This window comes from Drosophila obscura, unplaced genomic scaffold, assembly GCF_018151105.1.
Source record: "Drosophila obscura isolate BZ-5 IFL unplaced genomic scaffold, ASM1815110v1 contig_179, whole genome shotgun sequence".
NCBI lineage: Eukaryota > Metazoa > Arthropoda > Insecta > Diptera > Drosophilidae > Drosophila > Drosophila obscura.
In genome coordinates this window covers 7,257,488-7,281,628 of record NW_024542766.1, presented here as the reverse complement: position 1 = coordinate 7,281,628, position 24,141 = coordinate 7,257,488, and the positions used below count along the sequence as shown (strand labels likewise).

Genomic DNA, 24,141 nt, shown 5'->3' with positions numbered 1-24,141 from the left:
CGTTTTTTTGTTGGCTTTTTGGTTTTTGTTTTTTATATTTTTTATTTTTTTATTTTTAAAAAATGGCAGTTTATATATATGCTTGTTAAATATAATTCATTTAAATTGTGTGCTAGTAGTTGCCGCCTATCGATGTGAGCAAAGTCTGCAAAGGGTTTTCACATTTTTCCCCCCCCAATTTATGGATTTGGATCCGAAACATTTTCCCCTGGCAATTGCCGGACAGCTGGAACTGGAACTGAACCAAACAAAAAAAAAACAAGGAAGGTCGTTTCGAAACATTTTCAAGCCAATTTATTAAGCTAGAGGGTGAAACATTTACTTGGCAGTTTTTTCATGTACTTATCTTTTGGTTTTATTCGTTACTATTATTATAATTTTATAAGTTGTATTTTCTTTTATTTTACCCTAGATAACCTATTAATATTTATCGGCGGTTTTGGGAACACACATTGCCGGGGACAACCAAATCAAACCAAAGAATGTAAATCAATCGTCTTCAAGTCAAAATTTTGTGCGTGAAATTCTTCTAATAGAACTAAGGATCGCATAGCTATGGGGTGGTGGGCGAGGGGCCCTTTAAATACAATATTTATATACTCGTATATCTTTAATTGAAGCTCTGTCTGCAATTGCCGGGTATTGAATGTGAATAATATACTCGTAATAAGGTGAAAGATCTCCCAACAGGAATCTGTTGTGTGTGTCTGCGTGTGTGTTTAGTGACAACCTCTGCTGCTGGCATTTGATTAGACTACTTAACTAATTATCTTCATTTTCTTTTTCTGTTTCGTTTTGTTTTTTCATAATTAATTTAGCTTAGTCATAGGAAAACATGCACTAGCAAAAATTTTAGAAAACTATTTATTTTTTGGTTTGTTATATGTTTAAACAATTTTGCGTGTCGTCTTCGTTTTTTTTTTTTTTGTTTTTAAGAATTTCGTTAAAAATATATACTTTTAATAACTAAAACAAATGGGGATTTTGCCAATGAAATGCACTTTACCAGAACCAGAGAGGAATGAAATGGAACCTTGGGAAAAGTTTTTCAACAGTTAATTGGAAATCGTGAAATTGTAGAAAGCTGTGGAAATGTTTTTCTCCTCTCTAGTTCATTTTTGGGGCATAATTTAGTTTCTTTTATTTGTTGCAATTTCTTAAGCCGCTTTCATTTACATTTCAAGTTTCTTTCATGAAAGTAGAGGCTAATACATCGTCTTGTCCACCCTTTTTAATAATACATATATTTTAAATATATATTTATGTATAACATTTCCCATTAAACTATTATTTATTGATTTCTCATCGGCATTCATCGTGTACTTGTTCGGCATAGCATTTTATCGGATAAACTGCCTCGACATCCTGCCTTCTGCCTCCTGACTGCCTGCCCTTCGTCTTCTCTTCTGCTTAGAAATTACACTAGTTAAAGTGGATGGAAAAAGGGGGTTAGTTTATTAAGCTTTTGGTATGCCATTAAGAGTTTTGTTTTTTGTTTTTGTTTTATTTTTTTTAATGTTTTTCTTTGTTTAATTATTTGGGAAAATAGAGCGCGATTGGTTAGCAAGTTTAGTTGAGGCCTACACACATACTATGTATTTTTCTTTTATTCACTTCGAGTCAACTGTTCGGTTCGGTTCGGTTCGGCTGTAAATCAAAAGTAGAGTAGTGTGTTTTCTGTGGGTTGGTTTTTTGTGGCGATTTCGCTGTCGTTTCTCAAGTGCTGTCCGAAAGAAAAAGCCTCCCCTAGCATCATGCTACTATGCTTGTGCCCTCAGCTGTAAAACATATCGTGGAGATGGAAACGGTTTTGGTTTTTTATTTAGTTTGAATTAAGTTTCGTTTTTATTATTATTTCTGGGGTTGTTTTGGTTTTGCTTTTTGGTTGTTGTATACATAATATATTTTTAATTTTATATGCTCTTCATTGTTATTGTAACCAGTTACTCTGTACTTTTACTTTTCAGCTATTTCTCGTTTATCTGTTTGCTATTTTGCTTGCCTCAATAATCGTTTGCTGCCGCTTCTGTCTGTCTTCCATGCAATTTTCACATTAATGATCTTGGGCTGGTTTGGGTTGGTTTTCCTTCTTGCTTTGTTTTTTTCTTTTCTTTTCTTTTGTTTTCAATAATAAGTGAAGAGTATTAATTTTAAATATGTCTTGGTTTTTGCCTTTTTTTGGTTTGCCATTCATTTATGCATTTTTTCTTTTTGGTTGTTTTAATTTATTTATTGTTTATTAACTATGCCGCGCCTGGGTTGCAGTTTTTCTCTTATTATTCAAGGGTTTTCCATTTTTATATTCGTTTATTTAAAAATCTACACTTTATGTTTCGGGGTTTGCCTTATAAATTTCGTATTTAAACAATTGTTCGCCTTTGCTATTTGTTCATGTTGGTGGTGAAACAAATTATATTTGGTGGTTGGTGGATGGGGGCTCTTCTTGCTCTTTAAGTATATATGTCTTCCAATTGTACAATTTCTTTATATATATAGTGTATATATATATATATTTAATTGTTATAAATATAAATAATTGTTTTTATGCACTTTTGTTTAAATAAGTTTCTTTTTTGTTTTTGTTTTTGTTTTGTTTTTGGTTTCTTTTAAGTACAGTTGCTGCTCTGCTCTGTTATTTTTTTAAGTTTCGCTGTTTGTCGTTTATTTTGTTGTTTCCTTTCATTTTTTGTTTTTGTTAAAAATTACACCAAAAAACCAAGAAGAATTTGTTAACAACAATTTTTTTATCTTTATTTAAGTTTTGTCATTATTTATTAATGATAATAGAATATTTTGCGCTAAATTATGTGGCCTGCCAATTATTTTGTTTTTATTTGCTTTTCCATTTTTCGCCTAAATTGTTAACTAAATAAAAATTTTCCTAACAAATTAAGGGTTTTTCTTTTGTATTCGAGTGTGTGTGGTGTGTGTGTGTATGTGTGTGGTATATCTGTGTATGTGTATGTGTGGGGGCGTTCTTTTTAGCGTTGGGTAGGTTGTTTTTTATCTTTTTGGTTTTTGTTTCTCTTGGGTTTTTTTTCCATTTGGTTTTTGCTTTTCTTTTAGCGCTAGGTTTTTGTATTTCTTTTTTTTTTTTGTTAAAGGTTTTTCTTTTGTTCTTGTAGCATTTTTTAGTGTTCTCTTTGGTTGTTGCTGTACTTGTTAAACTTTTCGCTTACGCTTTGCTGCTACATTTTGCTCTCTCTTTTCTTGCTTTTTCATTTTCATTATCATTTTCTTTTGCTTTTGCTTTGTGTGTGTGTGTATGGTTTGTTGTTCTTCTTGTTGCTTCTATTTCTCTTTCTCAAAACACTTTCCCGTCCGTCTCCTTATTCGCTTTTCTTCATTGCTTTCTGCGCTGCTGTCTACGCCGCTGCTCCAAGATGATTAACGCATCTCTTAGTCGACCATCAACTCGAAGTGGACGGATCCTCTCCTGTCCGAGCGATCGTGGTTAATGTTGCGGGCCCAGGCTTTGCACTCAATGTTGATCAAGACGCCGGCTGTAAGCAGAGAAATATGGAGAGTAAGGGTATAAATTAGTTGGATCATTCAGGTATATGTATAGAGATTTTAAAAGTAGTATATAATGTTGGAAAATAAACAGAGAAATAATAAGGAAAAATAAAGACCTCACAGAGTGCGCTTTCCTCGTTCCTTTGTCGCATTCCAAATAATCTCATTATTTTTACGTTAAATGCAAATTATGTACAATCGTTTGCACATTATATGAATATTATACAAGGGTGCACGGATACTATATATACTCGAACATTATTCTGCACAAATAAGAGCCCTTGCCCATCGTTTATCCCTTTCAGCATTGTCCGCTGGCATCATTTTTCCCCTCCCACTGTCCCACTTGCCACTGGAACTTTGAGTAAATTGAAAATCTTGTGTAGCTCTCTTTATGGTTCCTTTCGTTGTTGCTTGGTCCAGGGCTTTATTATCTCATTTTGAATGCAAGAAATGCCAGAGAGGCAGAGGGCTGCTGGAGTCTGCCGCGGGGCTGTTACTTGAGCGGAAACGGAAGTGTTGCCGCTGCCATCAAGTGACAGAAAACGAAATAAATTGTATGCACAAGAGAGTGAGCGAACAATGTAATAAGAAGCTAAAGCTAAACTTTCTTAAGGCTTCCCCCTCCATTCCGCTCGAAATTAAAGTGTGCAAAAAGTGGTCAAAGTTTTTATGGCCTACAGTTATTGCAGCGGGAAAATGAATGTGGTTTAAGTTATGCAATCAAATAAGTATGTGAAAAACCGAAACTCCCCTTTCCAGCATTTATTTCAACAAACAAAAGATTTTCATAATATTTTTCTAGTAGTTTTTTCCGCATATATGTAAATGGCACCTATTCATGGCGCTCTATCTGCTGCCATTTCAGCTGTCATTATTCAAATATACTCGTACGATATATTCAGACACACTCCCACACACACACACACATTCGACTCCTGTGAAAAGTTCAATCCTTGCGCCCGCACACAATTTACATTATACAACTTTTTCCATTTTCTCTCTCTCTATCTCTGTCTGTCTGTGTGTGTGTGTGTATTTTTTTTTGTATTTTGTAACATTTTTTTCTGGCTATATAAAGACCCCAAGTGAGCCTGCCTGCCTCCATTTCGAGGACCACGCCCAACGCCCCCTGCTGACTGGTACACATGCAAGGCAATTTTCCGCTTACATAACTAATTTAATATTGAATTTCACATTTGCAAAATTGTTGGCCGCAATGCGACGCAGGCAATGGAAGTTTTTGCAGGAAAATTGTGGGCGTAATGGCAAGAACTAAATGAAAATCAGCTTAAGGTTCGGCCTAGTTTGGTTATACAATTTATTCCTTGTAACGGACACTCCATACGCACTGTTGGCTTCAGCAGCATTTCCGGCAAATTTTGCGCTGTGCTCTCAATTCGTATTCCATCTTCAATTATTTGTAACCCATTTGCCAAGGAACGCATTCCATAAGCGGATTAATGGCTTAGAAATTGTTTGTATTGAAAACAAAAGGAAAAACGAGGGAAATGCTTTTCCTTCCCCTACGCATTTCTATGCATTCCTATTCCCATTCCCTTCCCTATTTCTATTCCCCCATTTGATATGCTTCCGTCCGTCTATTTCTTTTCTGCCACGAGTATACCTACTCCTTTGCCACAGACAAAAGCATTATTAATGTTTATTGTGCCGTAAAATTGGGTTTCTGTATGCCAGGAGGTTCCGTAGGGACAACGACGACGACGACGACCCAGAGTGGGTCTCCTCCGTCTGAGTTTGATTAAAATTCCAAACACTTTTGCCCCATTTTTCATGCTATATGGATTGTGGCTTGGTTTTGTTTGCTTCTCCTTTCCGGTTTGCCTTTCAGTGCATAAAGGGCTTCCTCCCACCCTCACTGCTTCGAAGGAATACTCGTCGTACCTTATTCTCAGTATAATGTTTACTTAGCCCTGCGTTTACTGCTGTCAATTAGTTTTAATTAATGGCTTTTCTCATTAGTTGGCTTTAATCAGCTGGACAAGGTAATATAATGCCATTCCTTACCCCACTTAAGCATAATGAATGGCTCTCTGGGCTAAGAACTGTGCGGACACTAAATGGAGATTTTTTTTGCTTAATTTATGGCTAATATAAATTACTTATACCACAAAGTAAACTTGCATACCGAATACTCAGTTAAGTAATCTCGCTAATCAAGAAATTATTATCTTTGTAGGCACGGAAACGTTTCCTTTAATCAATTTGAATATTCAAAAACGATATCCGATAATGGAAACGATAAGCGATAATGGGAAGCGCTTTCCAGTCCGATAATGGAAGTCCCTTCCAGTGTGCGCATATCGGGTTAATGATCTCCAATTCTCGGCGTGCGCGAGGACCAAAGCCCGAAAAGTTTGGTAAATTCGTTTTTTAAACGTGGCTTTAATTAGTTAAATTAGTTTTAGGTGCGGAAACCTTTAATGGAGCGACGCGAGTACGAAAGGTGATAAAAATCCGTGTACAGGGCTTGACACAGCACGCAACAGAACAGTAGAGAATTGTACCCGCGCTTAGCCTTAAAGTGGAGTCTAAAAAGTGCATTGGAGTGCTCTGCGGCACTATTTATGTAAGTTTACAGTGCATATTAATCGGTCCAGCCGATTTCACCCTCTGATTTTCTATTTCTATCAATTTTTGCTTCATTTACAAAATAAAGCGGCAGAAATGTAAACAAAAGAAATGGCGGTAAGTCTGCAAGGAAATTAAGCAAAGAGAAAAGTCCCTTAAGAGAGAGTTAATGCGATCCATGGTTAATGTCTTTAATAAATGCATTCCAAATATCCCTTTAAATCTTCAAGGAAATTTATTTAAAATGTTTGGCTGTTGTTGTCTTGGATAAATTGTCTCGCTGCGATCCACATAAACGATTCATGTCTTTGCTAAATGGATTTAAAATATCCCTTTAACTAAAATTAAATGGTTGATGACTTTGCTAAATGGATTCCAATGATCCTTTCTCTAAACTCTAAAATTATCGGAACAATCCCTTTTGTAATGAACCGATGCTAGAAACATAAGTATAGAAAAAAATGTGAAAATTGTACTTACTTTCGACAGTGAACTGTACAGCGACAATGGGCGGTATATAGCCGGCTATATTTTTGAAGGGGAAATAGAAACGTGGGAAACCCATGCGCGGATAGTAATCGCGAGCCTTAATGTTCTCAACATCGGCGGGATTTTCACCCTCGCAGGATACCCAAACGACGCCAGTCTGAAAATCAGATACAGGGAGAGTTATTATCCATCAAGCGGAATAGATACTTTTCTGCCTATAAATAAATTTCACCTCATTTGGTCGCAGCTGTTGCTTCTCCTTGATGTGCTGCTTCAACTCCTCGGGCATGTGGTCGGGCAAAGTTTTTGAGTCGTTGTAAATCTCTGGTATCCAGTTGTAAATCTATAAAGGAATCCTTAAGTTCTGCAAATGTCTAGAATAAGTGTGGAGTGTAGAGCACATACCTTATTCAACTTGAGGAATATGCAGGGCCGGGCCACATGATAGCCAAAGTTATGCTCAATTGTGCAGGGAGCAAAGCTGGAGGCCTCAACACCGCACACCTTGCCCTCTGGTGGGGGATGCTCGAAGGAGCAGTTTACATGGTTCTGTTTATCCTCGTCCTCGTAAGCTAAGGAACACAAGCAAGTTTTGTTGTAATATAATGCCATGAAAAAGGTGCACACATAAATTGGGGTCCTGGCATACTTTTTTGAGCAAATGTAGCGCAACATTTTACTGGATGAAAATAGAATTTCACTTACTGTGAGCTTTTATTGGTTACCAAAAATCAAAACATTGAAAATATATATATATTTAAGTTAAACAAGGGATATTGAAATTGGATTTTCTGTGGAAAAACTTTTTCCCCGTGCAATCAAAAACTTAAAGGTTTCAGTTTTCTTTCGGTTTGTGTATTTCTTTTGAGCGGATAGAATAGACCAGTTCGTGTTTGTCCATCGAACAATTAAAAAGTTTTCTGGGTAAAAGTTTTCACTCAGCTCAGCTGCAGGAGGGGCTTACTTACATTTCAGAAATCGTGCAGTTTCATCGACCCAGTACTGGTAGTTATCTTTCTTCGATGATTCGTACCAGACTAAAGTGCTCTCAACATTCGCCTCTGGGGGCATTGGTCGGAAGCCAAGACCTAAAGAAACACACACAATAAAAAGAGTTTTCGTGATTAAATGAATAGCCAATTGATTTGCTGTCCACCCCACATCCATCTCCATCAACAAGAGTCTTTTTATGTGCTTCACATCCAATTAGTTAATTAAATTTTGGTGTTTTATTTAGTTCTTAACTACGGTTTTAGTCGAAGGCTCATTGAAATTCCAGATGCGTGTGTAACCACACACATGTGTGGTCGGATATACATAATATATGTATATGTACACATACGAGTATATGTATTTATATTATATATGGGTGTGCCCTTGGGGCGCGGCCTATCCATCCATCTGTGCATGGAACGTGTCTGCGTCGATTATAATTCATATGATAGGCAAATTTATAAGGATACAAGGGCGTATGTTTGATTTATTTAAACGAAATTTGTTTGCTTTCTACGCCATGGAATTTCAATGAGTTTATCTTATCCATTGTTTGGCGAACCTTTATCAAAATTTTTTGTTATGGCTTAGAGGGTGTGTACTAACCTGGATTGGCTCCAATCAAACCATTGTCAAGCATCCATTTGGGCTTCTCATTGTCCAATGTTTGATAGAACACCGCAAATATGGCAGCAAAGAATCCAGTTAACGCCGCATAAAATATTATATAGAATAGTAGAATTTTTGCTATAAAGACAGAAAGAGAAAAACGTAAAACGAAAATTAGTACAGGAACATCATCTGTTTGGAACATCAATCAAAATGCTAGGCTAAGGTTTGACCCACCCAAAAATATCCTACGTCTATGGAATAAATCATTTCTGATGGCCAAAGCTGCGCGCTTCGGCTTTCAAAAAAAAAAGTAATTAAGTTGTTTTTATGTTCACAAAATGGTGGCGTACACTTTTGGAGGCGCCATGCCGCGTGTGCATGTGCCCCAAGTAATTTATATGCAAAACACAACACAAATGGAAATTCGAGCGAGGCGAGCGAGCGAGCGTTCTTTTCCTTCTAATTAAAATTTAATGACAGCATCCTCCACGAAGCAAAAGAACCCCAACAGACGGGTTGATGTCTCTTTAAAACTTTAATGTCTGTGTGTGTACGTGTATGTGGGATGTATCTGTGTGGGGGCTGTAATATGCATCTGTGCGGCTGTCTCTCTGTTAAGCTTTGCATATTTGATGAGCTTTAATTGTACACAAAATGTCCTTTGCTATTAGGGATACATTTGCAGTTTAAATATAACGCAGGAAGTAGCGGAAAATTGTGCGACAAAATGGTGGAAATATATTCCAATATTAAAGGAGATCTTTGCATTTAAATGTTTTATATTTATAAAAATATTTTAATTATTTCTATACAAAATTATAAACACCTTTTTGGGATTTTTATATTCGTAAATATATAATTAAAAAAATATAAATAAATATTTGCCCGCCGAAACTCTGAAATGTGTGCCATATTGCACAATCAAGCTTGTGTAACTTCGCCTGAAAGTTAGTTATATGTTAAACCAGCTTAAACAGGTCTTAAGCTTAACAACAACTAAGTTACTAAGCCACAGCCACATACACTTTCAAAGCGGACACACACACACGCACACAGATGCTACACCATTTACGAGCTGCGCCTAAAAGATGCCACACAGATATTCGCCTGCAGCTCTTAATAGGCAACAAATCAGCAGAGGAAAAGCCACTTGGCTTTTCTCCGAGTATGAAGTATATATAAAATACCATGTCTGGGGATTGTGTAACCAACCAGCAAACAGTAGTACATAAGCTCACACACACAAACACAGATACGAGTATATATACCCTCCACAAATACATATATGTATGTCTGAGCATAAAAGGAAAATTGTTTGCTGCTGCGATTCTGTGGTGAAAGTTTTTCTTTTTGCTTTTATGACTATTTTTGTCAACGCCTTGAATGGTTTTTTTTTTTTTGCCTACCAAAATGGCAACTAAAATACGAATAACCCAACCCACACACCCACAGATGGAGAACCAGGGAGACAGCAGAGCGGATGGAGATGGCTAACAGCTTTTCTAATGGTTACACTTAGTTATATGTGTGTACGGACGGGTATTCTGTATCAAATGGAGGACTTTTGATTACAATTTCCTTCTCGTTTGCCCCACTCTCTCTCTATTTGCCGCTGCTGTTTGCACTGTTTGCTGCTGGAAATGGTTATTGTCCTTGCCACGCCTTCTCCTTGTAATGGGATTGGTAGTAATGGGATTGTGTGAGTGGCAGGGATATCATTTGTGGTGCAATCTGTTCGACAGGCTTAATATTTTATCAATTTCTAATATAAAATGGCAAATAAAATTCTACAATACTACAATACTACTGCTTACTTTCAAAATAAATCCTCTGAGAATATTATCAATTTATAATATAAAATGGCAAATAAAATACTACAAGTCTGTTTACTTTTAAAATAAATCCTCTGAGAATAATTTATCTTTAAATTTCTTTAAATTCTGTATAGTTTCTGCCTTCCCTAATCCTTTTTTCAGCACATTCTCAGCTTGTGGCCCTTTCCTTTTCTTCTCTTTGCAGGTCTTTGTGGCTTTTAATGCACTTTTGCCTAGCACGAGCTTGCTGGTCTGACTTTGGAATGTCAAAACTTTCCGCCACTGCCGCCACACATCCTGGACAAAAGCGGCAGAATTTTTCGCCCACCGTCTGTCACATTTTATGACAGTTTCGACGGACCTTTTGTTGCCATTCCTTGGGTGGAAATTTAATCGAGTTTTATTTCATTAAAGTCTAATTAGAAACTTTTGCACAAAAATGGCACCTAGCAGAGTCAAAGAGCGTCAGAGCGGATTTGCTCGTGCACCTGACACCCAAAAGCGGCAGCTAATGAGAAAAGTTCGAATGGTGTGACGAGGGAAAACTGGTGCTCAAACTGGTTTTAGTGTAGAAAGTTTTTATTCAAAAATTGTTACTCATTTTGTGGCAGAGAGAGAGAGAGAGAGTCCAATTATCTCTGGAGAATATGTGTTTATAAAAACAAAACACACTTCAAATGTTTCAACGGAGTATACAACGAATGTTCTCTGAAGCTTTAATTAAGAGACATTCTTAATCACATCTTTGCTTTCATTAACCTTCGGCTTTCAAGCAACTTGTCTGCAAACCTTCAAGGGCAATTAGTGCCAATCCCGGCAATCCGGGTAGAAAGGTACTCGTAAAGGGCATCTGCAAAGTTCCTGGCTAATTGGCAAGACGATGGATGGACGGATGGATTTAGTATATGGGCCACGATAAAAGACAGCTGCAGAAGGGCACTTTGCCTGTCCTGTCCTGTCCTGCCCCTACCCTGCCTCAACCTTTCTCTAATTCCAATTCCAAAGTTCAATAGAAGTTTTAGTTGTTGTAGTTGTTGTTGCTAGCAACACGCACGACTCTTGACATTTTCTTGCGCCTGCCACCCGCGCCACCAATTTCCATTTATCCGCACTCTATTTTTATTTTTCTCCTCTTTTGTCCGTTTGGTTGGCCTGTCATTTTGCCATTTTCCCCGAGTGTTTGGTTTGTAATTAAGAGTGATTGAAAGGTCACTTCCGGAGCATAGGTTACTTTTTCCCCCTTCCCCTGCTTACCCTCCTTCCACCCATTTCCCAATTGTATCTTTCGCTCTCTCTCTACCTCTCTTTATGTGGCTTTGCGTTCTCTCTTTCCCGAGTTTTCCTGTCTTTTTTGCATATTTTTAGGCCTCTGTTTCGGTTGACCCCTGACATTTGTACAGCCAGCCATTTGTTAGATACTCATTCACATTGCTCATACGCCTCATACGCTCATGTGACACTCGCAAAATTGTTATCCACACAAAATAAATTATGGTGTGAGCAGAGCAAAGCCAAGCAGAGCAAAGGCGAAAATACATCTGACATTGGCATCGCGATAATTTATCAGGCCATTAATCAAATGGATTGCTTCGAAGATTGCTCCGTAGACGCCGTTTGGATTCCGAAACGTGGGAAAATGTCGTAGAGGAAATGTACTACATATAGTGTAAGGCGTGAGAAAAGCATTTTGATTAATGGTTTTTAAATATTTCCTTGCCTGTCTGCCTGCGCACATGTGAATTTTTGTAATTAAATGAATGGAAGAATGATCTGGGAAATAGTAGGGTACGAGAGTGAGGAATATATAACTGGGAAATGGGTTGAAATAAATGACTTTGGTGATTTATGATAAAGAACAAAACTTGGGAAGTCTTTTTAAATATCTTTTCGAAACAGTATAATTCATTGCTTAATTTTTTTCTACTGATTAATATTGTGCCATAAATTTCGAGAAATATTCCTTAAAAATGTTCCACCAATAGATTTTCCCTTCAGTTAATTTACGGGCAAATATATTCCTTGCTCTTGCCCCCCAAAAGCCACCGACATGCAGCCTCAAACCAACCCAAAACCTGCCCCTATCCTGTTTCCATTCTCTGCGTCTGCGCCCTGCGCCACAATTACTGTCAAAAGCTTGCTGCTATGCAGTGCTGCTGCTGCTGCTGGGTCCTCACAGTTTGAGAGCCCCTGTAAGTGCGCCAAAAGGAAAAAGCCTTAGAAATCAGATTTTCTTCTTTACTTACGTCACAGAAGAGGGCAAACAGAAAGGAGGAGCATAAAATGGCTTTGGCTTTGCTGATGCCCCGAGGACTCTTTTGTGTGTGTGCTATTTTAATTTATGTTTTTATTTTTAGCCTGACACTCTCAAATATTTATGCTAATTTTGCATTTTTTTTGGTGCAATTTCTATTATGGTGTCAGCCAGAAGAGTCCATCGTTAAGCCTTTGGATTTGTGGCTGTTCAATTAAAAATCTAATTTGGGAAAACACAACCCCTCTCTCTCGCTCTCGCTCTGCAGATGAGTATGGATATTTTCAAGTGGAAATTTTCGTTACTTTCCTTTAGCTTCCTTTACTTTTCACTCGCATTTTTTGTGCCTTACATAATTTATTGTATAAAATTCACGTTCGCATGGCAACACACACACACACACATACACACACACAGGAATGAACCAAAACTTGTGTTTTGGGCGAGGTTTTTCCGGGGCGAGAGACAAGTGGTTTTCCGTGTGTGTGTCTCTCTGCTTCTTTGCTTCGAACTTTTTCCATTGTTGTGTGACTGAATGTGAGAGTGTGTGTGTGTGTGTGTGTGTGTGTGTGTGTGTGTGTGAGTGAGTGAGTGTCTCCTTCTGCACTTAACGAGCTAGTTTTCCCTGGTTTTAGTGGTCGCAATGGCCTCATGGGATTCGTTCTGTTGGATGGCATGATGGTGCGGTATTTGCATGTTAAGTTGTGGTTCTTTGCTTCTTAGTTTAGTAGTTTTTTTCGTTGTTTTTGTTGGCTACTCAGTGACTCAGCTGTTTGGTGTTTTTCGTGAAACTATCCTGTAAAGTATACCACCATATCCTGTGGCAAAAGGATGGGCTATGTGTACCACAAGAGATGAAGTGGCTCTTATTTATTTGGGAAATAGATAGATCTTACAATTTGAGCTAGAAAACTTTTTTTATACCCACTATAAAAATGCATTGGTCTTAAATTTTATGTAACTTTTCAAAATATCTAGAATCATTCATATAAGTTGTCTAAGAATTAAGGAACTCATATGTATAAGTTTTGCTACTATGACTATGAATCTATCATCTATGTATCTGAATATGTAATTGCTTCGAAACTTCTAAAGTTTGGGAGTGAAAAATTATCAGTAGAAGGATATTAATGACCCTAACAACTTATTAAAACACAGTTGACTTTAATGCTGAATTTTTAGTTAAAGAATTTTTAATTTGAAGATTTTATAGGCATATTTAAAAGTAAATATGGAATAGTAATTTCCTTATTTTACTACTGCCAGAAGGTAACTTTCTGTATATCTGAATGATAGCTTAATTATGGTTTGGGAAGAGCATTAATTATTATTTAATTATTATTATTGTTATTTATTTATCAATTATTTATTTTTATTATTATTTTTTTTTATCAATTGTTGGGTACTATTTTAACATCATCTTAGAGTATTTTTAAAATAATTTTTTCCATTAATTCTGAAGATATCTTTTCATTTTAAGAGCATTCATAAAGGAAGTGCACACAAAACCCCCATTAACTTTGAAGATATCTTTTTTTCGTTTTGGGGTGCTTCCTGGAGCAACATCACATGCAAACCATTAATTCTGCATATATCTTTTACATCTTTTACTTTTGAAGAACATTAAACTGGAACACACCAAACAATTTTCGTACCCAAATGTAAAAATCAATAACCACAAGATGGTAATAAATGTTTTTTTTCTTCTTTTTTTCTTTTTTTTCCTTTTTTTTTTTCTTTTTTAGTCGTAAGGGCGTTAAGAACACGCCTCTACCCTCTAATTGGATGGCTGTGCGCTAAAATTCAATTTACGGGCCACGCGAATGCTAATGCCAATGATGATGTGATGATGATGATGAGTGACGATGATGATGAGTGATGATGATGATGAGTGACGATGATGATTGTTGGTGTAGTTTGGCCATGAATATATAATATCTACTACTATCCATTTGGCAAGCTTTTCCAATGCCTCGCCTTCTTCTCTATCTATCTCACTCTCTCTCTCTCTCTGTGTGTGTTTGTCTGCCTATTTGTATGAGTGTGTATCTGTGTGTGTGCATAACTCATTTTATGCTTTTTCCATGGCGTCTTTGGGGCACGCGCTACGTAGTCGTCATATTACGTACACGCCCCGTTCTGTTGCGACGCTATTTGCATTTTTGAGTTGGGTTCTGATGGAGGAGGAATGAAACTGCGGGGAAATAGCATGGGCGGGGGACTCTATCCGTATGCTTATTCAATTATGGAGGAATCATTTTCCATTTTCATGTTTGATTGATTGATTTTTATGGCTTGTAGGGGGAATATCCAGAAGGATTTCTAATATGAAAGAGGAGCAGAAAAGTGTGTGCAACTAATGGATGGGAGAGGAGAATTATATTGTCTATAACCATTAGAAATATGCGCACATACGATGAATATTGGTTGAATGTTCGATTGTGAATACAGAATTTGTGGAAAATATCTAAATAAAAGCTGCTAAGGAACAGAACAGTGCAGAACTGACAGAATTGACCAATAATTCTTGTCAATAAAATATTTAAAGCTGTTCATTCATTTTATTTACTATCTAAGGTGTCTGATGTTCAGAAAGTTATTATAACGGGATATCCTGTGTGGTAGAATTTTCCACTACATTTCTACTATATTTATAATTTATTTATTTATAAATTAAAATATAATTTCCTGTATCTGTGTATTTTCTTTAGATATAACTCCAGTTTTCTCCTATTTTATATGCTACTTCTACGCTATACCATTTTTATTCTCATTCCTCTCGTCTCGTCCTTCACCTTAGAGCCATCTTTTAATTTCGTTAATCTCTTCCATTTCTATTGCATTTATGGGTCTGTGCTTCTTTATAATTAAAAGCGCTGGCTAACCTTCTGCTTCTTCCTTCGGCTTTTGTGCCATTTCTCGTCTCTGTTATAGTAGCTTAAAGTCCCAGCTTAGTAATATTTAACAAAAATGCGACTCCTGAGCTTACTCCCATTTCTGGTTGGATCTCAAAGTAGTTCTGTCTTTAATTCCTCTCATTATTCCCATTCCTCATTCCTACTCTAAAATAACTCTCCAAAATTCTACTTCTTACATCAGTTCCAACTAAAATCCTTTCCCTTGCCCCCGTTTAGTTTCATCTTCATTTTCGCTCCTCAAACCCGCATATTTCCAAGGCCACTTTCATCAATATATCTACTGCTGCTGCTGCTTCTGTTTCTGCTCCTGCCTCTGCTGGTACCTCTGCTAGCGGAAAAAGTTGGAGGAAATCAGCTTAATTAAGTTTTCATTTGGGTTGTTGCCAGGCGAAGGGGAGACGAGACCCATGAGAGTTCTGCTTCCTCCAATTGATTTACGCTTATGTCGCAGAGCTTAACGATTAACTGGCAGACGGACCCTACACAGTACACCTTATAGAGGGTTGTGTAAGTGTGTGTGTGTGTGCTTTTGAGCACCTGGCGGCCTGGCAGGACAACGGAAAACAAATTGGGAATGTTACGTATACGCCAGGTACTCTCTGGCGGATTCTCTCTCGGGCGAGAGCTCTCTCTCTCCTTCCAGCTTAGCTTTTACTCTCTCTCTCTCTCTACACCTTTTTCTCTCTCTTTCTCTTTGGGAGCTCTTGCATGGCACTGGGCTCTCTCTTTGAACTTTGACATTTGGCCAAGCGTCAGAGCTGCACTTTTTTTTGCTGGAAATAATGTAAGAGGAGAAGAGTCCTTCCTGTGTGTACATGTGTCTGTGTGTGTGGCACCTGCATGGTGTTAGCGCTCTCACTCTCTCTCTCCCTCTCTTTCTCTCTTTCGTTCCTTTTGGTACACTGCCCATCTCTTTCTTTTTCGCTCTGTGCCACATATTGCGTTTGCTGTTTTCTCGTTCCTTTTTTTTTTTTTTGTTAATTTCAGCTACAGTTTCGCTTGCCTCATGGCTGCAAGGAGGTGGTGGAGGGGGTGCCAGGGCCATGTACATTTTGACAGTTGCAAAAAAATAACACATGTACACACACACACACACACAGATACACACGGACACCCCTACACCCCATTGAAAACTGGCACACAAACGAACCGAAAAATTACCAAAGGAAATGAGTGAAAAATAAAATGAAAAGAAGAAAAAAGCAAGCGAAAAAAAAGCGTAGGATAAAAAATACTTATATTCAACTGTCAACAGCAGCGACGACGACGACGACGACTCCTTGCAGCGCCGCAGGTTACATGCAGCACAGAAAAAATACCACAGCACTAACAGTAGAGTCCACACCCACATAAATGCTGACAGGGTTTCAGGGTTTACGTTGATTTAAGACTGTAATGCATTGTGATATACAGTTTTGCTATTTTCTTTCTTTCTTTTTTTTTGGGAATATTTTTAAACTTAAGAATAGAATTTCTAGGTGGGTGAAATATGAGACAGAAGACAATTTAAGACAGCATTTTTTTGTGGAAAGAGGTGGCAGAAACATGTTATAGTCTAGCGGATAATTGAAGATGCAAATAGCATCAATTTATCTTTTGCAAGATATGTGTAAAGAAATATAGGGATAAAGAATTACAATATGAAAGCTGCTGTTAGTTGGAAAAGATCATAGATTTAATATTTCTATACTTTTTTCATCAGCTATGTGTACAGAAATATAAATCTTTATACTAAGAGCCCTGCTAAGTACTGCAGAAACTTCTATCCTAAAAATATTTAGTTTTGAAAAGTAATAATAATAAATAAATAAATCAAAAAAATATGAATATATTTTGTAACTTAATACAACTGTTTTTTTAAGTTTTTTTTCGCACTTTTGGAGCTTTCATTAAGTATTTGAGTATTTTTCATGCTTTAAAATAGTTGAATGTCTAATCGAGGCTAAATACTGCTGCATCACACTATTTTAGACACATTCCAATTGCAAATCCCACTCCCATCTCTCATTAATTACAGCACTAACCAAAAACCAGCAGACAAATATCCACCAATCAGTGTCAGCATCCGCGTATAATCAGGCCAACAGCAGAGACCGCAACAGCATTAAAGCCAAAAAATAAACGTCACACGAAAATCAATTAGTAATCCAAAATGTCTGTCAGCTAACCGAAAAACCATTTAGCCAAAAACCAAAACCAAATCCAGATTGCAGATTGCAGAAACTGCAATTGAAAATATTTTTAATCAAATGTCAACCACAACTCGAGCACCAGAACCAGGACTCTCGGTCGCTCGAATGTCAGATAGCAGTGCAGCAGCAGAGCGGAGGAGCAGTCATGCGGATAAAAGCGTACCGCAAAAAAGAAGGAAAAAAAATACTCATAATATGAAATCTATCTAGAGTCATGGATGATACTCCTCCTGCCAACCGTCAAACCCCACTGCAGCCCCTCCCTCCCCCTGAAACACTGTCTATCTGTCTGTCTTATATAACCAACTGTCAACATTTCAATTTTATTCTTTTTCTGTGCATTTTTTTTGCAATTGAAATTTTGCAAGCTCAATGCACACGCAGCATAGAGAAAATATAACAATGAAAAAGTATAGAGAGATTCAGTGAAAGAGATCTTGAGGAGACTATAGAATGCCCTTTCTATTATGATTTTAATATAATAAAGATACTAAGATATTTGAACACATTTTCTCTGGTTTTTTCTACACCAATAAATAGAATTTAATAATACCATAATAGGTGTTTAAGGAATTATTTTGCTAAGAGCATATTCTGTGTGCCCTCAGGCTACACTCTCCACTAGTTTTGTAAGACGAAACCCTGAGGCTACCTTCTCCACCAGTTAAAAGAGAATACTGTAGCTTTTGTGACGCTGATGTCTCAATTGGCATTCAGTTGTCGTCTTGATTTGAGTTCCCTGCTCCGCTCCTCAATGAATTTCCGTTTGGATTCCGTTTCCATTGTGTATTCACAAACCTCCCCGTCCCCCCGCCGATTATTCATTGCAAACATTTCTCCATCTTTTGTGTGTGTTCTCTTCTCTTCAGCTATCTGTTTTCCCTCCTTTTGTTCTTTCCGTTTGGCTCTCGTTAATTGCCTCTCAATTAAGAGCATTTGAAAGTTTTTTAATTTAGAAACTTTTTTAACTACACATAAATTGCATTTTCTTATGAATAATGTGTGCAAAAGAAGAATGCAAAAATTATGCAATATTTTTTATGACGCGCTCGTTAATTGCAACGTTGAAAAAAAATGAGTTTTTCCAGTGCAAAACTTTTAGCAGAAAGAGAAAATTGTTTAGTACGTAAAATTATTTAGCATAGAGGGTTGGCCCACTTTCGTGGGTGAGTGTGAAGTGTTTTGGTTTCATTTTGTACTCCAGATTATTATATATTTGAGTAGATGTTTGCAACTAATTTTGTGGGGTGAAAACAGATCGTTTTGTGCTTCAGAAAATAGTGAAATCAAACGTTGGTAAAGGCAGTTAAAAAGTATCCAAAAAAGATCAAAATAAATTCGATATACCTTGAAAATAGGGTATCAAACACTTCAATCTTCGAATCAACATTCCTTTTAATATTTCCCTTTTGTTTTGTATATTTTTTCTAAGCATTTCGCTCGCTGCCTTGGACTACTGAATGCCTGCCTGCCTGCCTTGCATTGGTTGATGGGCAAATTGATGTCAATAATTGAATGCCAGATGTTTATAAATTTTATAAATTGTTGATCTATTAATTGCTTGTATGTCTCGAGTCCCCACAATTGAGAAATGTGTGGCTGCCGAGATTTCAGTTCGAAATTGACACAGATTTCCGATTCAGTGTTTCCATCCTCTGTTTCTCTGCCTTTCAATGAACATATTGTAAATGTCTACTGTGCGCCAATTATTCACTTTAATGTCCCACTCATTATTCACCTTATTCATTTACTAATTCCATCAATTAGTCATTGGGGGGTGGGGGATGAGAGAGACTTTCATGGAGAAGCTTAGGGCATCATAAATCTCATTGGGGGCAAAAAGCCATAAAATCCAGAGACAAACGGGAGTCAGAGAGGCAGACAAAGACTTTTTGAGCACAAATCTTCCAACTGTCAGGCAAACAAGTCGACAAAAATTATTAAAAAAGTTCTTGAATTTCCACGGCAAACACAGAAAAACAGAAATGAGCGAAAGAATGCTGAGAGCAGAATTCTGATGGGAAAACACAGAGGAAAATGCCATGGCCGGCAGGCAGTAACTGGAGATGCAAGAAAAATGGAGGTGCGGAAAAACTGCTTTGGCTGTAGGTCAACCCGGGGGCACTATTTACCCAACAACACGCATGGGAGGACATGGCTGTAGATGGCTGTAGGGGCTTAAGCTTGAGAGGACATGGGTGTAGAAAGTAGTTAAAGGGGGCAGCTCATGGTGAGGGGTGGGGTTCTCTGGGGTGCACTCTCCTTTGTTGACTTGTCCGAAGTGTTTAACCAAAGAAGCAGCACAACAGTTTGCCCCCTAAGTAGGTTACACACAAAGACATCAGCAGTAGCAACAGCAGCAGCAGCAGCAGCAGTTGCAACATGACACGCCCACCTATTTGTTGTCACCCCCCTGTCCAAACAACCCTCTCTAAAGCTAAGCTTTTTTTTATTCTTTGTGCAGTATATGGAATGAGGTTAGAATTGATTTTTGCGATAAAACTGGAGATCGCATGTCTGCTGGCATAGGCCTCTGCCTCCACCTTTCGCTTGAATGGATTCCCCCGCCCCTATTCTACGAGTAAGAGGCTAAAAACTGGGTTATAGGCAATTGAGCATTCAGTTAACTGGTGTATACAGAGACAGATATAGATACAGGTGATACAATGTAAAAAGAGAGAGAGACAGCGCGAGGTGTGAATGGTCTCCAGGAAAAAGCAATTATGTTTTGTTTCAGAATAATAGATTATCTTATGGATTATTCACCATTAACTGAATACTGATAAACGAAAAATGAGAAGTAATTTTAATAGCTCATAAAATATGCTATTTTAATGGGTCTTTCGTTGAATTAACTAAGGCTTTGAGAACTAATCGATGGATTTAATAAACCATTATGTATTGTAGGACAAATTTCTTGTGCTCCATAGCTAATATTTTTCACAGATAAATCAAATTTTTTAAAGTAGTTAGAAATATTTTAATCAAGCTTAGAGCATGATTTAGTATAACAAAATATAAAGAATTCTTTACTTTTAATTTTTACTAAAAGTACATGCAACAAATCTCGTATTCTTCTTAGTCCCCATTAAAATATTTTTTTTACAGATATTGTGACATTTTAAATCCCAAACGTCGCTAACTTAATACCATGTTGATACCGATACCTATACCGCTACCCCACCCCACAACAACGATCAATGGCACCATTTGCTGTTATACGATGCAACATTCGACTAAAATTCAATTTCATTAAAAATTTACCAAGAAAGTAAAGAGAAAAAATTTCTAAAAATAAACCCATCAGGCGTGCACGTGCCAAAGACAGAATTTGGAAAATGGGAAATGGGGCGGGGCCCAGAGGTGTCTCTAGGGGAAGAAGAGCTCTTGTGTGTGAGAAGGGGCTAGGGGTTAGAGGGTAGGAGGTGTGTAGCCGGAATAGTGACATTCTAAGAGACATTCTGTGCAGCTAAAAATTCAATATCCAATAGAGAGTCAAATAACACGTACAAAATAAATTGATGTTAATCGCTTGTAGAGTATTTTATGATGCAATATCCCTATAAGACCCTAAGTGCCTCTCTATTATGGGAGGAATAATTGCTTTTTTTTTTAGCAATTAAAAAACCACTTTCCAGCCATAACTGACCTAACAGCCCAGTTACCATCTAAATAGATAGAAAAACATATGAAATATAGACCTTAAACATTATCTAATTGGTTTATCAAATTACTCAACCTTTATGGCTTTCATGGCTGGCACACACAGCGCTTTCGTTTCGTCGGTTGGGCACCGAAAAGACAATAAACAATATTATCTATTCCGATATCTAAACATCCAGAAGAAGAAAAGGTTTTGTTTTTTGTTGAGCTTCCGATTGCCGCGGCCATAAAAAATTTATGACAATTTTTTTGTAGAGGGGGCCGTTGTCATGACTCTTACACACGATATACAGCGATTAGTCATATATTTTTGCTGGGAAATTATGCTTCCTTCCTGCTGTATGGAAGTCACCAAAATGGTTGCAAGGACTCGCATTATGCAACCGTGAAACGGACTAAATGATGGCTCAGAGAGGTTTAGTTCAGAGTGCGATTCAGCATGGTTCCAAGAGGTGTGCACGCATTAGCGATGGCTGGGGCTGGACTGGGGCTGGGCTGTGCCTTTTGTACATTATTGATTTCTATATTTAGACTAACTACGTGACTTGCACACACGCGCTTCGTGCCCCATTCTACCACGAGTAAGTGCTGCTTACACTTTGATCGATATTTTGCTTGGGAGATACAAATACGATTACGGATATGATTGCCCCTTTTGCGTTGGTGGACAGAAAAGGGCAAAGTAATGGTGGCAAATGATTGGCATGTAATTACGAGTGAATTTTCTTATTGGAACGTACATACGAGAATTTGAAGAACAAATCGATGAAATACTGTTAAAAAATTTAGAACTGTAGTTGCAATTCGTGGGAGTATCTTTTCAACAGAAACTTACATATGCAAAAGCAATCAGAAAAGGTAATCAATTGGAAAAATCATTGAAATAATGAAAACTTAGGCTTAGGCTTGTTCAAATTAATAAATATAAATAAATATAAATATAAAAATCAAGAGTACAGCCTTTGATTAATCCAAGGCAAATATGGCTCGACAAAAGCCCGATGGTCTCATTGAATATAAAAAAAAATGCAAATTAAAACCCAAGCAACACATTAAGAAAAAATATACCAAGTGAATTTTTAAATTAATATTGGAAGATATTTTAGTGTTGAACAGAAATGTTTATGCTTTTTTCTATACATTTTTGTCGTTTCCCATTATGTAAGTAGGTTCCAAAACTCTCCTAGAAATTAGTGTATATGTCTAGACTTTGAAAAATATTTGGTGATCCATAATAATTGAATTCTGCTTGATATTATCTCTATATCACATCATAAATATGGAAAATACATTTAATATCAATCTTTTAAGATCCAATTTGAATATCTATACACATCCAAGACTCTATTTGATTGATGTTGGATTTAAATATAAAATTATATTAATCATTTATGATCAGAATTTACTTACCCCAACTGGAACCGGTACGTCCAAGGCATTGGCTAGTTTCACTGTTCCATAGGAATTTTCTGAAACCCTCCCATTTCCCCATTTTAACCGGCGGCGAATAATATTCACCAATTTTCTTGTCGGCCATTTTTACTGCTTTTCTTTTTTAATCGGGTTTTTACTTGAGAATTTGGTTTTAATTGGTTTTTTGTCACTTTGGTTTTGTGTGTGTTTTGCTGTTGTTGTTGTTGTTGTTGTTGTAGGAGGGTGTCCTGTCAATAAAGCTAGTTCTTTGTTTAAACTATTTTTCTTGTGGGCTTAAGGTTGAACGCTTATCGATTATGAATATATTATATATTTTATTTATTTATATATATATATATATTTATTGGTGTTAATTTTTGTTTTTAGTTTTTTGGTTTTTTTGGGTGAGTTTTTCTTAATCAACTGCGTTGGTACAACATTTTATCGGTTTTTTGTTTGGTTGATTTTTATGTTTGGAATGTTCGTAGCAGTATTTGGGTTTAGATTTGCGTCTAAATTTCGTTACTGAAAAAAGAGAGAGTTGATCAGAAGATAGTTTGTTTGGTTGAGATGATTAATGGATGGAATTGTGGGCTTAGATGTGACACCTGTTAGTGGATGTGCATGTAGCGGGTGAAGGATAAATGGTAGAAGTATATGACATAATAGTTGAGGTTTTCTTTTGGTTTATTTAGTTTTCATTTGAATGTTCCTGGTGCCTTTTTCATTTGAGTTCACTTTCATGCAAAGTATTTAGTCTCTTTTGTTGGTTTCTTTTTGCCATTTCTTTTATTTTTAATAAGTTTTATATAGAAACTATCTACTGCCTGAAATGTACGCTACAAATTTCTTCTTTTATGCAAGAGTCGTTGCTGATTTTTTGGTCACAATTTTCGTGAAAAGCCACAATCTGTTTTTCTGCTTATATAAACTTTGGACTTCCTTCAGTTGTGCTTCAGTTTTTTTTTTCTTCATTTTTTTTCGTCCCTTTACCAAATGTGTGTTTTGTTGTTCCTGTTGTGTGCCTCGATTCGGCGCAGCCACAAGGACACTTGATGAAAATCTGTCTTTGCCCCTAAGAGTCTTTTCTTTTGCTTTTCAGCTTGGGTTCTTTGGGATGCAAAAATGCTTCACTTTTTCTTGTTTATTGTAGTAATTTTATTCATTGGATTTTCCCACAGTTAATTGTTGGAAAATGGTTGATGGAATCGCTCAGCTTTACGTAAAATGTATATTCAGTAGTCACCTCTGCCGATTTTTGAGCCACACAGACACTCTGCTGCCAACTGTTATGTAATCTCGAGCGTGGAGCATTGGAAAAGCCTTCGACCAGCAATCGTCCGACTAATGCCGAGCCGAGCCACCAAGCGACGATGAGTTGCGGACATGCGCGAGAGAGAGAGATGAACACAGAGCCAGTCAAAAGAAAGAGAGGTGGCTAGCTAGAGTGTGGAAAAGAGAGACAGTGAGAGCAAGAGCGAGAGCGTAAAACTGGAACTTTTGCCTTGGAAGGTTCTTTTTTTTTTTTTTTCTTCTTTTCAGCTTCTTCTTCTTCTTCGTTTGCTTTATAGTGCTGCAGCAGCAGCAGAAGCAGCTTTTGGAATCGAAGGCAAAAATACTTGTACATGCCATGCCATGCCGTTGCCATGAAAGTTGACAGCTGGGCGCCAGCTTAATGACAGTTCTGA

The 24,141-nt window shown here is 37.1% G+C and overlaps 1 protein-coding gene across 2 annotated transcripts; it reads right to left on the bottom strand.

Annotated features, from left to right (window-relative positions):
* Positions 1-2,914: 2,914 nt before the first annotated feature.
* LOC111076850 (sodium/potassium-transporting ATPase subunit beta-2) lies at positions 2,915-22,789 on the bottom strand. 2 transcript variants are annotated; one of them, XM_022370859.2, is made up of 8 exons: positions 22,451-22,789; positions 8,197-8,337; positions 7,566-7,685; positions 7,303-7,308; positions 7,003-7,169; positions 6,830-6,940; positions 6,589-6,754; positions 2,915-3,503 (listed from the first exon to the last, which is right to left on the bottom strand). In XM_022370859.2, exons 1-8 carry the CDS (start codon positions 22,575-22,577, stop codon positions 3,400-3,402), a joined length of 942 nt encoding a protein of 313 aa, XP_022226551.1. In that variant the 5' UTR covers positions 22,578-22,789; the 3' UTR covers positions 2,915-3,399. The 2 variants fall into 2 exon arrangements, with proteins under 2 accessions (XP_022226551.1, XP_022226552.1); XM_022370860.2 differs by lacking the exon at positions 7,303-7,308 and having other exon boundaries at positions 22,451-22,786.
* Positions 22,790-24,141: the final 1,352 nt, after the last annotated feature.